The sequence below is a fragment of the Prionailurus bengalensis genome, chromosome A3 (assembly GCF_016509475.1).
Source record: "Prionailurus bengalensis isolate Pbe53 chromosome A3, Fcat_Pben_1.1_paternal_pri, whole genome shotgun sequence".
Classification (NCBI taxonomy): domain Eukaryota; kingdom Metazoa; phylum Chordata; class Mammalia; order Carnivora; family Felidae; genus Prionailurus; species Prionailurus bengalensis.
This window is the reverse complement of record NC_057354.1, coordinates 41,363,873-41,376,729: the sequence shown is the minus strand read 5'-3', so window position 1 is coordinate 41,376,729 and position 12,857 is coordinate 41,363,873. Positions and strand designations below refer to the sequence as shown.

The 12,857-nt window shown below is 38.3% G+C and overlaps 1 protein-coding gene across 1 annotated transcript in view; it reads right to left on the bottom strand.

Annotated features, from left to right (window-relative positions):
- MACROD2 (mono-ADP ribosylhydrolase 2) overlaps positions 1-12,857 on the bottom strand; it is a 2,047,020-nt gene that overhangs the window by 161,100 nt on the left and 1,873,063 nt on the right. Inside the window, 1 exon segment of the mRNA XM_043602917.1 lies at positions 11,211-11,292. Coding sequence (XP_043458852.1) covers positions 11,211-11,292 — 82 coding nt within the window.

Sequence of the window (12,857 nt, the reverse complement as noted above, 5' to 3'; positions counted from 1 at the left end):
AATACACTATAAAATCCATGCTTTAATATTTTGGTGTTATTTATATTAAAATCTGGCGCAGAGTACTTTTGGTCTACAAAGCATCTAATGTGCTGTTACTTATTAATGAAATCCACTTTAGTTCAACATTATTCTATAACATGTACTCACTTGAGCCATATTTATGCAGCATATTTCTAGCAAGAATTTTTTTTCTACTACAACCAGGGAACAAAAAAGCAATGTGTGAAAGAAGAGGATAAGCCTTTGGAGATAAGGAGGCATGCCATTCAAAATTTGGAAGCAGTTACGGGACTGATGGAGCATGGGCACGGAGACGCTGCCCTTTTAACAGTTCTTCAAGCATCATGCTTCTTTGTTAGAGGACACAAATCAAATAAAAGGTTCTTAGCCAAGTGATACAAATACCATTTCAAAATTGAGAGCAATCTATCAGATGGTATGGTTCTGTGTGTTCAGAAATGCTAATTCCAGAAACACTGCTTCCTTTCCTTGGCAGAAATGGCCCAGGGGCTAAGGCTCCATTCCATCTTAAGGGACCTCTTTGATGTTAATTTCATAATGGATGCTGTCTTTATTCACTGCACCCCTCTCTGTCAGATCACCCTGTTGAGTTCTGCACCAAAAGTACAAATCTGACTAAAGTTCTTCTTTTAAGAAGAAATGAGTGTGAAAGCCCACTGGTGTCCCATGAATAACCAGTTTTCAGTAACAGTTAGCTTTGTACATTTCAGGAGGAAGTGTCTAACCTCTTTCAAGTCTGTAATATCTACTTCACCTTCTTGAATGGAAGCTAGAGTTTGTTGAAAAGCAGAGTATACCATGGATTTTGCAATGACCTGAGATTGGTCTTACTTCTTTATCACTAGTGTTCCCATAACTAGTGCAGTCTTTTGGAAAATAAGGAATCAAAACAGATTACAGATACTTTCACAGAACTTTAGTCTAAAGTGTGGTCTCTGGGCCAGCAGTACCATTATCACCTGGGAACTTGTTAGAAATGCAAATTCTCAGGTTCCACTAAAGATCTGTTCCAGCAGAAGCTTGGGGGAGGGGCCTAACACTCTTCTAATAAGCCCTCCAGGTGATGCTCATGCAAGCTGCAGCTGAAGAACCATTGGTCAAAGGACTGATATTTATGAGCTGGAGGGAAAAAAAGCTTTCAAAAACAGTAGATATCCCACTTTTTGGATATCCAAGTTGAACCAACTAGTGATGTCTAGCCAACACTCATGCTGGTGAGGAGTGCCCACACCATACGGTTGCTGGAAATGAGGACAAGTTATTCTCTTCATAAGATATATAGTTCCTTCTATGCTTGAAACCACCCATTTACCCTGCAGCTGGATGGCACAGTTCTCATGGCCCATGGCCAGGATCCTAAGGTTGGATAAGTGACACGTATGTGGTGGAATCTTGTTTTAAAGAGGCCTGTAAGTTGTATGGAAAAAGAAGTGTCCTATGAAGAAGAAAGTTACCTTATAGGCTATTAAGACAGTCTCTTCACTCCCAGGGGAAAAAAAGGACAGGCACCTGAAATTCTCGTGTCAAAATTTCAGGGGCATCCACACAAATGTGCAGGTCGGTCTGTCAAGCAGAACAATTATGACGATCTTGTTGCGGTTTTTATTTCGTGTGCTCCTAAGTCCTCTCTCTTAAGGCTTAATTTCTTAACACAAGCTTCTTCTGTATGCCTTATCTTTTAAATATTTTATTACTAAGGGCTTCTAGGAGCAATTTGCATTTGCAGAGAGAAGAAATATTATTAGCCAAAATAAAGTGCTCCAAGCTTTCCAGGATTCTCACAAAGTATGGAAGATGTGGGTATGCTCATGACTTCTTGTGAAACTTGACAAAGTAGAAATGCCAAGCAAAGAATGGCTGATAAAGGGGGCATCCTTGCAAAGTAGAGCTCTTCCATTAAATGGAAAACCTGAACCCACAAAATCTAAGAAATTGCTAAACTTACTTTCTGTAAGGCAATTGATAGGACTTAGAGAAATTAAAAAAGGAATAAGCCAAAGGTTGTTCCTCCCCCACCCTCCAACTGGTCCTTGGTCAAGAGGAGCACTCAAATATCATTAGTTAATAAATATATCAATAAATAAAAGGCACTGCTTAAAAACTGCATGGTTCTGCTGCTTCCGGCTTGGCCATCTTGGCATGTAATGGCACCAGTTACTGAGATAGAGGATTTAGGAGAAGGGCTGAGTTGAAGGGAAGGATTCTGAATTTGGTTTTAGATGTGTTGAGTTGGAGATGCCTGGAGATGCCAGCTGGAGATGGGCTGTGCACAGATGAGTATACCAGAAAGGGCTGGCAGGAAGAGAAGTAGAAGACAGAATGGTCAGTAAAAGGCTGAGCAGTCAAGTAAGATAAGGGCTGCAAAGGCTCATGTGGAGCCACGTGATCAAATATGCACTGGTTTCAGTAACCATGCTGGACCCATCAAAGAATTCCCGATAACCTCAACAGTGACAGTTGTAGCAGGGTATTGGAAATCACTAATTGCTCTGGATATAGAGTGCACAGCAATTGAAGGTGAAAACTTCAAAAACCTGTAACTGAGAGTACAAGTTAGGGCCATAGGTAAAGAATAAAGGTTGGAGGATTTCATTTACTTTATTGTTATTTTTATCTTTATTCTTATCTCTGTGCCTTATTAGGAATTCTTTCATTCATATACCTCTAAAGGATTTTTTCTCCCCCTGCATATGCCTGGAAGTTTTCATCTAAAGAACAGAAACCAGTCAACCCAAAATGTTTGAAGGGTCTTTCAGAAGCACCTTGCTTTCGGAAGCAAAAATGTTTGAAGGGTCTCTCTGTAAAGATGCCTACAGCATCTCCCTTCTCCAAGCAGCATTTTTTCTCGTCTTTGTTTTATCAGAACCTCCTAATAAGATCAAACTCTGCTTAGTCAAGGTTCGTGTCCCCAGGTCTTTATTTGTTCTGTTATTCCTAAGCATTTGCTACACACACTGAACATTCCCCTCTTTTGAAGGGACAGATCGCTTTCAGTCTACGCCTGCTGCTTGTTCTTGCATTCAGGTTGCTTGGTTACAGCAACACTTCACTGGATTTTCATTGAAGGCGAAATGCATTTGTAGCTTTTGAGGCCCATCAAGTGGAAATGGCTAGCACCCAATTCCTAAGAAGGCAGTCAACTCATTTATGTCACGTTACAGAGAACATGTCTTGTATAATTCTAAACATCAATGGAATCCACGCATTAAAAGTGTACAAATGTGCACAAATGTGCCAAGTCACCATAAATATTTATAATTAAAGAAATTTCTGAATTCTTCACTTTGTAATTTTTTTTTCTTTCTATACAACAAATGTACCATTTGGGGAAAAAATGTACAAATCAGACTGGGTAAAGCAGTTTTTGTGTGTGTGCTTCTTCAACTGGTGAGTTAGTTTACTAGGGCTGCTGTAACGAACTTCCACACATTTAATGGCTTAAAACAGCATGAATTTGTTATCTTACAGCTTCACACGTTCAAAGTTTGATATGGATCTCAATGGGCATCAAGATGATGGCAGGCCTGCACTCCTTTCTGAGGCTCTTGGGGGAGAATCTGTTTCCTTGCCTTTTTGACTACTGGAGGCTACATTCCTCAGCTTGTGGCCCCTCTTTTCTATCTTCAAAGCCAGTGATGCACATCTTTATGGACACTGTTCCACAGCCATGTCTCCCACTGTTTCTCTCCTGCCTCCTTCTTCTGTTTTTAGGGACCCTTGTGATTGTATTAAGTCCACCCAGGTAACACAGGATAACATCCCCACCTTTAGGTCAGTTAATTAGCAACCGTAATCTCTCATTTGCAGTCTTATTTCCCCTTTGTAATGTGACCCAACACATTCACAGGTTCTGGGACTTAAGGCATCTTTGCAGAAAAGGCACTTTTCTTCCGACCGTACCCTGTAAATTAGGAAGCATACTGCTTTAACGAAAAAGTGTCTGAGGAGTAGAACTAAGAATAATAATCCTGTTTAGAAATAAAATGCTTTCTGGGGCACCCAGGTGGCTCAGTCAGTTAAGCGTCCGACTTTTGGTTTTGGTTCAGATCATGATCTCAAGGTTGTGAGATCGAGCCCCATGTCGTGCTCCAAGCTGGGCATAGAGTCTGCTTAAGATTCTCTCGCTCCCTCTGACTCTCCCTGCACATTCATGTGCTCACTCTCTCCCTCGCTTTCAAAAAGAAAAAAAAAAGAAAATGAAAGAAAAAATAAATAATAAAATAAAACAAAATGATTTCTTATGGGATCAAGTACACAGGCATAAAAATAAAAGTAATTTTTGAATTTTTTAGTTTTCAACTTCACTCTTTTTTCTTTTTTACTTTTATTCCTTTCTTCCAACTACTCTTTCTCCCTCCCTTCTTTTTTCCTTCCTTTCATTCTTTATTTTTTTCCCACCTTTTTTTTGTCTTTCCACCTTTCCTCGTTGATTCGGTTATACAAAAATAATATCACAAACACAAATGACGAAATTTTTGCAACATATATTTTAAAGAGCTAAGAACCTTACTATACAAATTACAGACCAATAAAAAAGATGAAATACTCAATAAAAATGTACAAAAGAGATGACTAGCAGTTTTGCATAAAAAATTGGGAGATATAATAAATAACTGAAAGAAAGGATAAGCCATACTAGAAATAAGAGAAATACATGTTGTTACCCATTAATTACTTTATTTCATGTATAAAAGTGATAACATCAAAAGATGAGAATGTGCCCAATTGGGACGAGCAGGGGAAAAGTAAACTCTCACATACTGCTCATGGGAATGTAAACTCAGTGCAATGGGCTGAATTTGTGTTTCCTACAAAATTCATCTGTTGAAATCCTAACTCCCAATATGATGATATTAGGAGTAGGGGCTTCAGGAGGTAATTAGGTCAAAAAGGTGGAGCCCTCATGAATGGGATTAGTGCCCTTATGTAGGGGACCCCAGAGAGCTCTCTCTTTCCACCATGTAAGGATACAGTAAGAACCCCACTACGCTGGCACCCTGATCACTCAAGGTGCTTAATGCGAGGTATAGACCTTGACATTTGCGACTCTGGAAATGAAGACCACTTCAGTTGTTCCATATATGACACTGACCCATAGTGCTATAAGCACTGTGGCCAATTTGACAATTTGTATGAAAAGTGTCTTGACTTTGGATGCATTTTGAAAAAGTAATTCTACTTCTAGAAAAGTATTTTTAAAAAATTGTGGATGTATGCCAATATTTATCTATGAAGCTGTTTTTCTGTGTTATTTGTAAATGAATAGGGAAATATTTGCAAAAATAATTGCACGGTTCAACAGTATGGTTTTGGGTAAACACTGGGTCCATTAAAATTATGTTACAGAAGAATATAAAATGACCTAAAAAAATCAAGATTTGTTACATGATACACAGCAAATGATAAGACTGCAATTCTGATTGCATTTTCCATTTTGCAGGGGGCTTCTTACAGGATAAAGAACGAAAGGTAATTCATTCTCGATGGTTTGCATCTTCTTTTTGATTATCTATTTTTACTGTAAATCTGTACTACTTTTGCAATAAGAGGTTATAGCCATTTTAATTAAGATGGCCACAATAATGAAAATACCTCCTTTTAAAGTTGTAATAAGAAACATGGGTATTTAAAATTTTATGAAGCTTGGTCTAGACACCTCTTTAAACATTCATTTACATTATTATTTATTATATTTGGATTTGGCCCATTACTGCATTTGCTGTAAAGCTGAAGTATAAAAAGGTTAAACGACATGCACAAAGTCATACAATTAATGTATGACTGCTTATTACATGGCGATGAGTATCAACATTTTTCCGTCAGGGATTCACAAATTGGAGATAAGCATCCTACCCATTTCCCAAATTCTATCTGAACTGCCCTTCTTCCTCCGTGTCACTTACACAGTACTTGGCATCGCTTCTCTGCTCCTGCTCATCTTTCAGATGACACATTCTTTTTTTTAATGTTTATTTATTTTTGAAAGACAGAGAGTGTGAGCGGGAGGGGGGGGTGCAGCGAGGGGGGGCCAGAGGGTCTGAAGTGGGCTCTGCACTGACAGCTGAGAACCTGATGTGGGGCTTGAACTCACAAACCATTTGAACTCAAAGCCTAAGCTGAAGTCCAACGCTTAACTGACAGAGCCACCCAGGCGCCCCATCAAGTGACACATTCTTTATGAAACTTGCCACAACTACCCTGGTTCTCATACACATTTGACTCTGATTTCCTGGGTACTTTGACCATACCAATACTGTACTTGATTATTTGCTAATATTGTTTTCCAACTGTTCTGTGTAATATTGGCCTCTCGGGCATATTATAAAAACTATATCTTTTTAAAAAATGTTTATTTATTTTGAGAAAGAGAGGGGGGTGGGGCAGAGAGAGAGGAGAGAGAGTCCCCAGCAGGCTTCATGCTGTCTGCACTGAGCCTGACGCAGGGCTCAATCCCACAAACCGTGAGATTACGACCTGAGCTGAAACCAAGAGTTGGACACTTAACTGACTGAGCTACTCAGCCACACTTAAGAACTATATCTTTAAAAAATTTGTTTTTTAATTTTTAAATGTTTATTTATTTTTGAAAGAGAAAGAGAGTGTGAGTAGAGGAGGGGCAGAGAGAGAAGGAGACACAGAACCTGAAGCAGGTTCCAGGCCACGAGCTGCCAGCACAGAGCCTGATGTGGGGCTTGAACTCACACACTGCGAGATCATGACCTGAGCCAAAGTCAGGCGCTCAACTGACTGAGCTACACAGGTGCCCTAAGAACTGTATCTTAAATGCAGCAGTGACCAAAGCCTTTGACAATAGTAGGTGTATAATAAATTATTTGTTGATTGATGGACAGAACGATAGTGAATACTGTTGAATGAGAAAAGTTTATAAAATCTGTGAGAAGAGGGGATGATGAAGAGGTCATGTGGATACTTTCTCTTCTTAGGTTTTAAAGAGTAAATCCAGGTAAAATTTTAAAAAATATCATGCTTATTTGTCAGAGGATATAACTTAAAAATAGTTTTGGAAAAATACTCCTTCCTGAAGAATAGAGTTGAGAACCACTGATGTAAACAAATGTAGGCTTTTTTTAAAGTGGGGGAGGGGCTTGACCATGGCATTTTTTAATTCCAACGTCAGGTTTCTTTGATATAGTTCCAAACTGTAAATTTGACATTGTTATTATGAGGAAAATTAATATTCCCAAGTCCTCTTTTGGAACTCATATTCTAATAAAAAAATTGACCTCTGTATTCCAAATCTATGAAAAATAAACACAATAAATCCTGCATACCGAAAAATACAAAACTTTTATGTAAAGAACAAAGAGATCTCTGAGTTGAATAGTACAAATATTATTTGCTGTAGGCCATCTAATGGTGTACTGTAACTGGAAATTATTTGCAACCAAAGCATATGGTAATTCCATAAAGCTGCCACACTAGACTTCCAAATAACACATCTAAAGGAAAAAGTCAAATGTGCTTCACTCACAGCAAGATATAAAACTGTTGTGAAAAAGAAAATTGTTGCTGGTTTCTTTCATTTGCTGTTTCTACTGCCTTTCTATGATGGGCTCTCTTAGGGTTCGAGTTGTGTCCCCCAAGATATTTTGTTGGAGTCCTAACTTCCAGTACCTCAGAATGTGACTATATTAGGAGATAGGGTCTTTTTTTCCCTATGTTTTTACTTATTTATTTATTTTGAAAGAGAGAGAGAGTGCGCAAGCAGGGGAGGGGCAGAGAGAGGGAGAGAGAATCTCAAGCAGAGCCCCACATAGGGCTAGAACTCATGAACCATGAGATCATGATGTGAGCCGACATTGAGAGCAGCTTAACCAACTGAGCCACCCAGGCATCCAGGACATAGGGTTTTTAAAAAGGTGATCGAATTAAAATGAGGTTATTAGGGTGGGCACTAATCCCATGTGACTGGTGTCCTAACAAGGAGAGGGGGATTAGGACGCAGGCACACACAGAGGAAAGACATGATGAAGACACTGAGGAAAGGTGACCATCTACAAGCCAAGAAGAGTGGCCTCAGAAGAAAGCAATTCTGCTGACACCTAGATGCTGCACTGCTAGCCTCTAGAAATGTGAAAAAATAAATTGCAATCTTTTGAGCCCTCCAGTCCGTCATACTATGTCACAGAAGCTCTAGCAAATGATAGGAAGCACCTTTCCATCTTCCCCTGTGGTCATGTATAAGGCCTTTTGGCTTTCCAGTGACCACTCTCCTACTACTCTGCAGGTCAAAGCACCACACTGCCCAGCTGATCTGGATGGAATTTGATTTTGAGATCCATAATCAAGTACCAATTTGACTCATATTAGAAAGTTTCCATGAGGACATTTATAGGTATCAGAAGAAAGAGAAGCATGGCAGCTTTGAATAATTATGGGCAGCAGATGAAATTAGGAATGAGACTTTCTCACTGATCCAAATGCATCCTAGAAGTCAAACCCATCCTGGTCTGGAGATGCTCTGAGGAAACGAACCTATTATCACTTGTGCAATGACAGATGCCACTCTGAATTTTGAAATAGAGTTCTGCTGTTTCCTAGCTGTATTTCTTCATTTTCTCAGGTACACATCATTTTCCACATAAAAAAGTAGGGTTAATTGTGCCTACTTTCTTAGAGTGAGCATGAAGATTACCTGACTTAGCCCATGTGTGTGGCTGAGAGAAAGCAATCCATAAATGTTAACTATTATTCTTATCATTAACATTAGGTAGTAGTTTTGTATGTGTTGTACATTTAATGTGATCTTTTCTAGTCTCACTTGTATTGTTTTCTTATACATTTTGCCTCAAATTCCTGATTATGATACATAAGGACACAGGATTATTGTACCCCAAAACACAGAGATTTAGTTTCATATAAAATGACGTTTTATTTTTTTCTAAATTATTATCATTATTGCATTGGGAAGTGTTAAGAAGACTAGTTAGAGATAGTCTGAATAAGTCAGTCTAGGGGGAATATATGGCAAACCAGAAAAATCAGATTCCAGTCAAAGATGGTATGGTTATGAATTAACCATAAATTCAAATTATGGACAGATAATGTATATCATATATATTAGCAGTCACACATTCCATTAGAAGCCACGTTTACTTCATATTGCATATTCAAAATTTGCAAATGGCTGATGCTTCAGCATTGTGGAAATACTTAACAATTTTGAGGGGATTTTGACAGTTACTTTAAAAATACACTCCTTATAATAAATATGCACTGGAAATAATTTCATGAGCATGCTATAATTTAAAGTATTGATGTGAAACTGAAGATGATTTTATTATTTCATTTTCTCAAGTACTAAGATGCATGTTGGATTTATTTAGAATAGCAGTTTTTCAAATAATAATTTATTTACATAATTAGTAATACATTCTAGACCACTAAAACTGTCCCATTTAAAAAAACGTATAGTATGATTTTTGGCTTTTCATCACTGGAAATACTTGCTGATGGATAGATTTGTTTTAATATCAGTCAATCATACACATGCAATTATTTTTTATCATATGTTAGAGTGAAAACAAGTTTTATTTTAGAAGACATGGAAATGAATATTATGTCATAATTCTAAACACTCAAGAAGTCCGAAATTGATGAAAGCTTAAAAAATATGCTGTGATGTTGACAAGACATGAGAATATTTGCCTCACACACAATGGCAAGTCACATTTTTTCATGAATGAATATCTTCTTTTAAGAATACTTAAAAGTACACACACACAAAGAATACTTAAAAGTACAGAAATTCATGCACAATCAACTCACTGTGTTTATATAGGAAATAAAGAGAAATGATGAAACAAGGAGATTAAAACAGAAAAAAAGCCATCATATTATGGGGAAAAGAATTTATTAAATTTAGCTCATACTAACAACTACTTATTAAATAGTTACTATGTGCTTTACATGCTGTAAATTACTGAGTCACTTAAAAATTTTTTTTAAAAGTGATAAAAGGATAAAGGAGAAGGAGAAAAAAAAAGGCCACCATCACAGTCCTCTCCTTCATCCCATGGGGAGTCTTTCTGAATTTACAGTATGTTTTAATTTGGAAAATACTGTAATTAAAGGATCCAATTAAATATACTTAGCAGATTCAACTTTCAGTTACAAAACTAGAGAGAAGGACTTCAAATCACCCAGAAGAACTTAGTCCACCTTGAATATTAGCACAGAGTTGAACATCTCCAGCAGTTTTCTGTAGCTGTTCTTAACGGCTACCTGCATCCTGCTCTGATCTTCGGGCAGGGCCTCCTCTTTACCGCATGGCTCTGACTGCCAGAGAGGTGAATGTGCACCATTCCCTCCCTCCTACCTGCTAGAGTCACCGGGTACCTGGAAAGCCACCTCGCATGGGCACAGACACCTCAAAAGTAGGCATCAACAACACTCACAGTGGCTTGCTTTCTGGAAGCCATTTTTACCATGGCTGAGGAAAGCACCTTGAGCACTGTGATTTTAACGGCACCCACAAAATAACAAGGTAATAAACAAGGCTGGAAGAGGAACAATGAGGGGGAAATATTCAAAACAACCAATCCAACCAAATCTAATGACACATTCAATTGATGTAATCAAGGTTCTTTAATAACTGAGATTTTGTCTACATTCTCAAAAGAAATGTGAAATAATGTGAATGACCGCATTTCTCAAATTGCCCTAGGATGTGCTGCTATCTTCATTACAATTTGGGCCAAGAAAATTGGGGGGAATAGGGAGAAAGTGCAGGAACTCTTTGAATTCTGGCTACAAATATAAATGGGTTCCTCACAATTTCCAGCAAAGGTGTTTAACATGGTGGATGTAGGCACAGGCTTGGACAATTTACATTTGTGGGGAACAAATCACAGATCATGAAATTTAGGGCCAGAGAAAGAGTCTTTAGAAGTCACTTTGTCCAGTCCCTCATTTTTGATGTGAGAAACTGAGACTCAAAATATGAACTGACTTCCCCAATACAACACCATGGCCTCCTGGGACAGAGGGGTCAAGGGCTTAGATCTCCCGTGAGGTCTTGAAAATTATGACACAAGTTGCCAGGGGTTACTGGTGTATGGAGACCACATCTGCAACATTTCTTTAAGATAAGAAGTGAAATAGAAATATAACTGATGCCTCCACTCCCATCCTCAATTTCAAAGAAAACAAATCACTTTACTCACCTGCAGGGAAAAACTCGCCCATTTTCTTTCTGTAGATTTTAAAGTCAACTTCTAAGAAGACACAGAAGATGATCCGGTCCACCTAGAGGCAAACAATAAATACTCAAAGTGAAAGATAATATGGTGACCCTGGGATATGAGAAATATTCCACAACATGGTCTTGGAACAACAGCGACAAAAAGAAACAAATGGAAAAGCCTCCTGCAGATTCTTGATGCTATACTGCTAACTATATGACAGTATTGAGTGAAGTTCAAGTGTGTATTTGTGTGTGTGTGTGTGTGTGTGTGTGTGTGTACTCTTTATGTGAATAAGCCCATGGGCTCTTTGGCGGAAAGATGTTATATAAATCAAATAAGAAATAATAAATGACAATAAGTCACTTTGCAGCAAGCTATAAATAAGATCGGAGATTCCGACAGGATACCTAGACTTTATGTGCTATAAAACAACCATATGAGAGGTATAGCAGAATGACAATCAAGTATGTCAGTAAACAAAGAGCTCTTTGTCCTACCCTTCTTAGACAAATATGTTTATCAAACCTGTTAGTATTTGAACATAGCCTATAAAGCTTCTTGTAGTTTAATTTGCTTTTAGCTTAACATTCTCAGAAATGCAACAGAAGTAAAACATAATTAGTTGACAGTGACGTGAGGTCAATATAACTTTAATCTGGTAGATATTATTGACTAAGTAAATGCCACCTCAAGAGTAAAACATGTGTACAATCTCTTCTTTCTGTTTTGAGAGGGCTTCTATACATACGGTGTTTGAGACATTCAGAGAATAATATGCTAAACAGAAGAGAGATGGGGTACATCTAATAGCTCACGTATATCTGATATTAAATCAGTGACTCAATTTCATGTCTTGAAAATAAACACCCCTTTAGATCCTTTATTTTAAGAGTCTATGAAAAGTTAAAAATTACTCGATCTATCAAACTACAACTGGTAATTGAGTAGAACATCAAAGGAGGCATTTCTCATGGCAATGGGGAATAAAGGTGGGGTGTGCACAGGGCAGGACATGAATGAACCCACATGGATGTCATCCCCCTAGCCCTTCAGCTCTCCCAGCCTGTGTGGTACAGAGTCAACCCTAGGCAAGTCCAAAATTCCCAGCGGGACAGAAGATCTACAGGGGTAGGTTGGTAGGGAGGGCTAGGACACAAGGAATGGTCAGGGTTTCCTGTTGGAAGCTCAGAGACGTAGCTCCCTGATCCCTGCACAAGTCCATTTGGGCAGCCTGCTGGGCAGTTGCTGGACTTCTATGCTGTAATCACTAAATACCACACAGCCCCAGTAATCCCTGCCCATAGGATGGATTGTAAGAGAAAGCATCTGGCATTCAGAAATGGAAGGACTGGGCTGCAAATAAACCTTATTTTCTTTTTACTGTATTCACTTGAGTTTCTGGTGTCCAGTCCTGTCTGCATATCATTAACATTTTCTACAAACGCAACAACCATCACCATCAACTCACTCTTTGGGTGAAATGTAAATTGAGTTGAATAAATGATTAGCTGTCTGTGCAAAACTGAATGCTCGTCTATGCTCTCCTTCTGGTGTGTTTATGCCCTATAGCTAAAGATAAGAATCATAATGTTGAGCAATAGAAATGAGTTACAAAAAACATTCTCT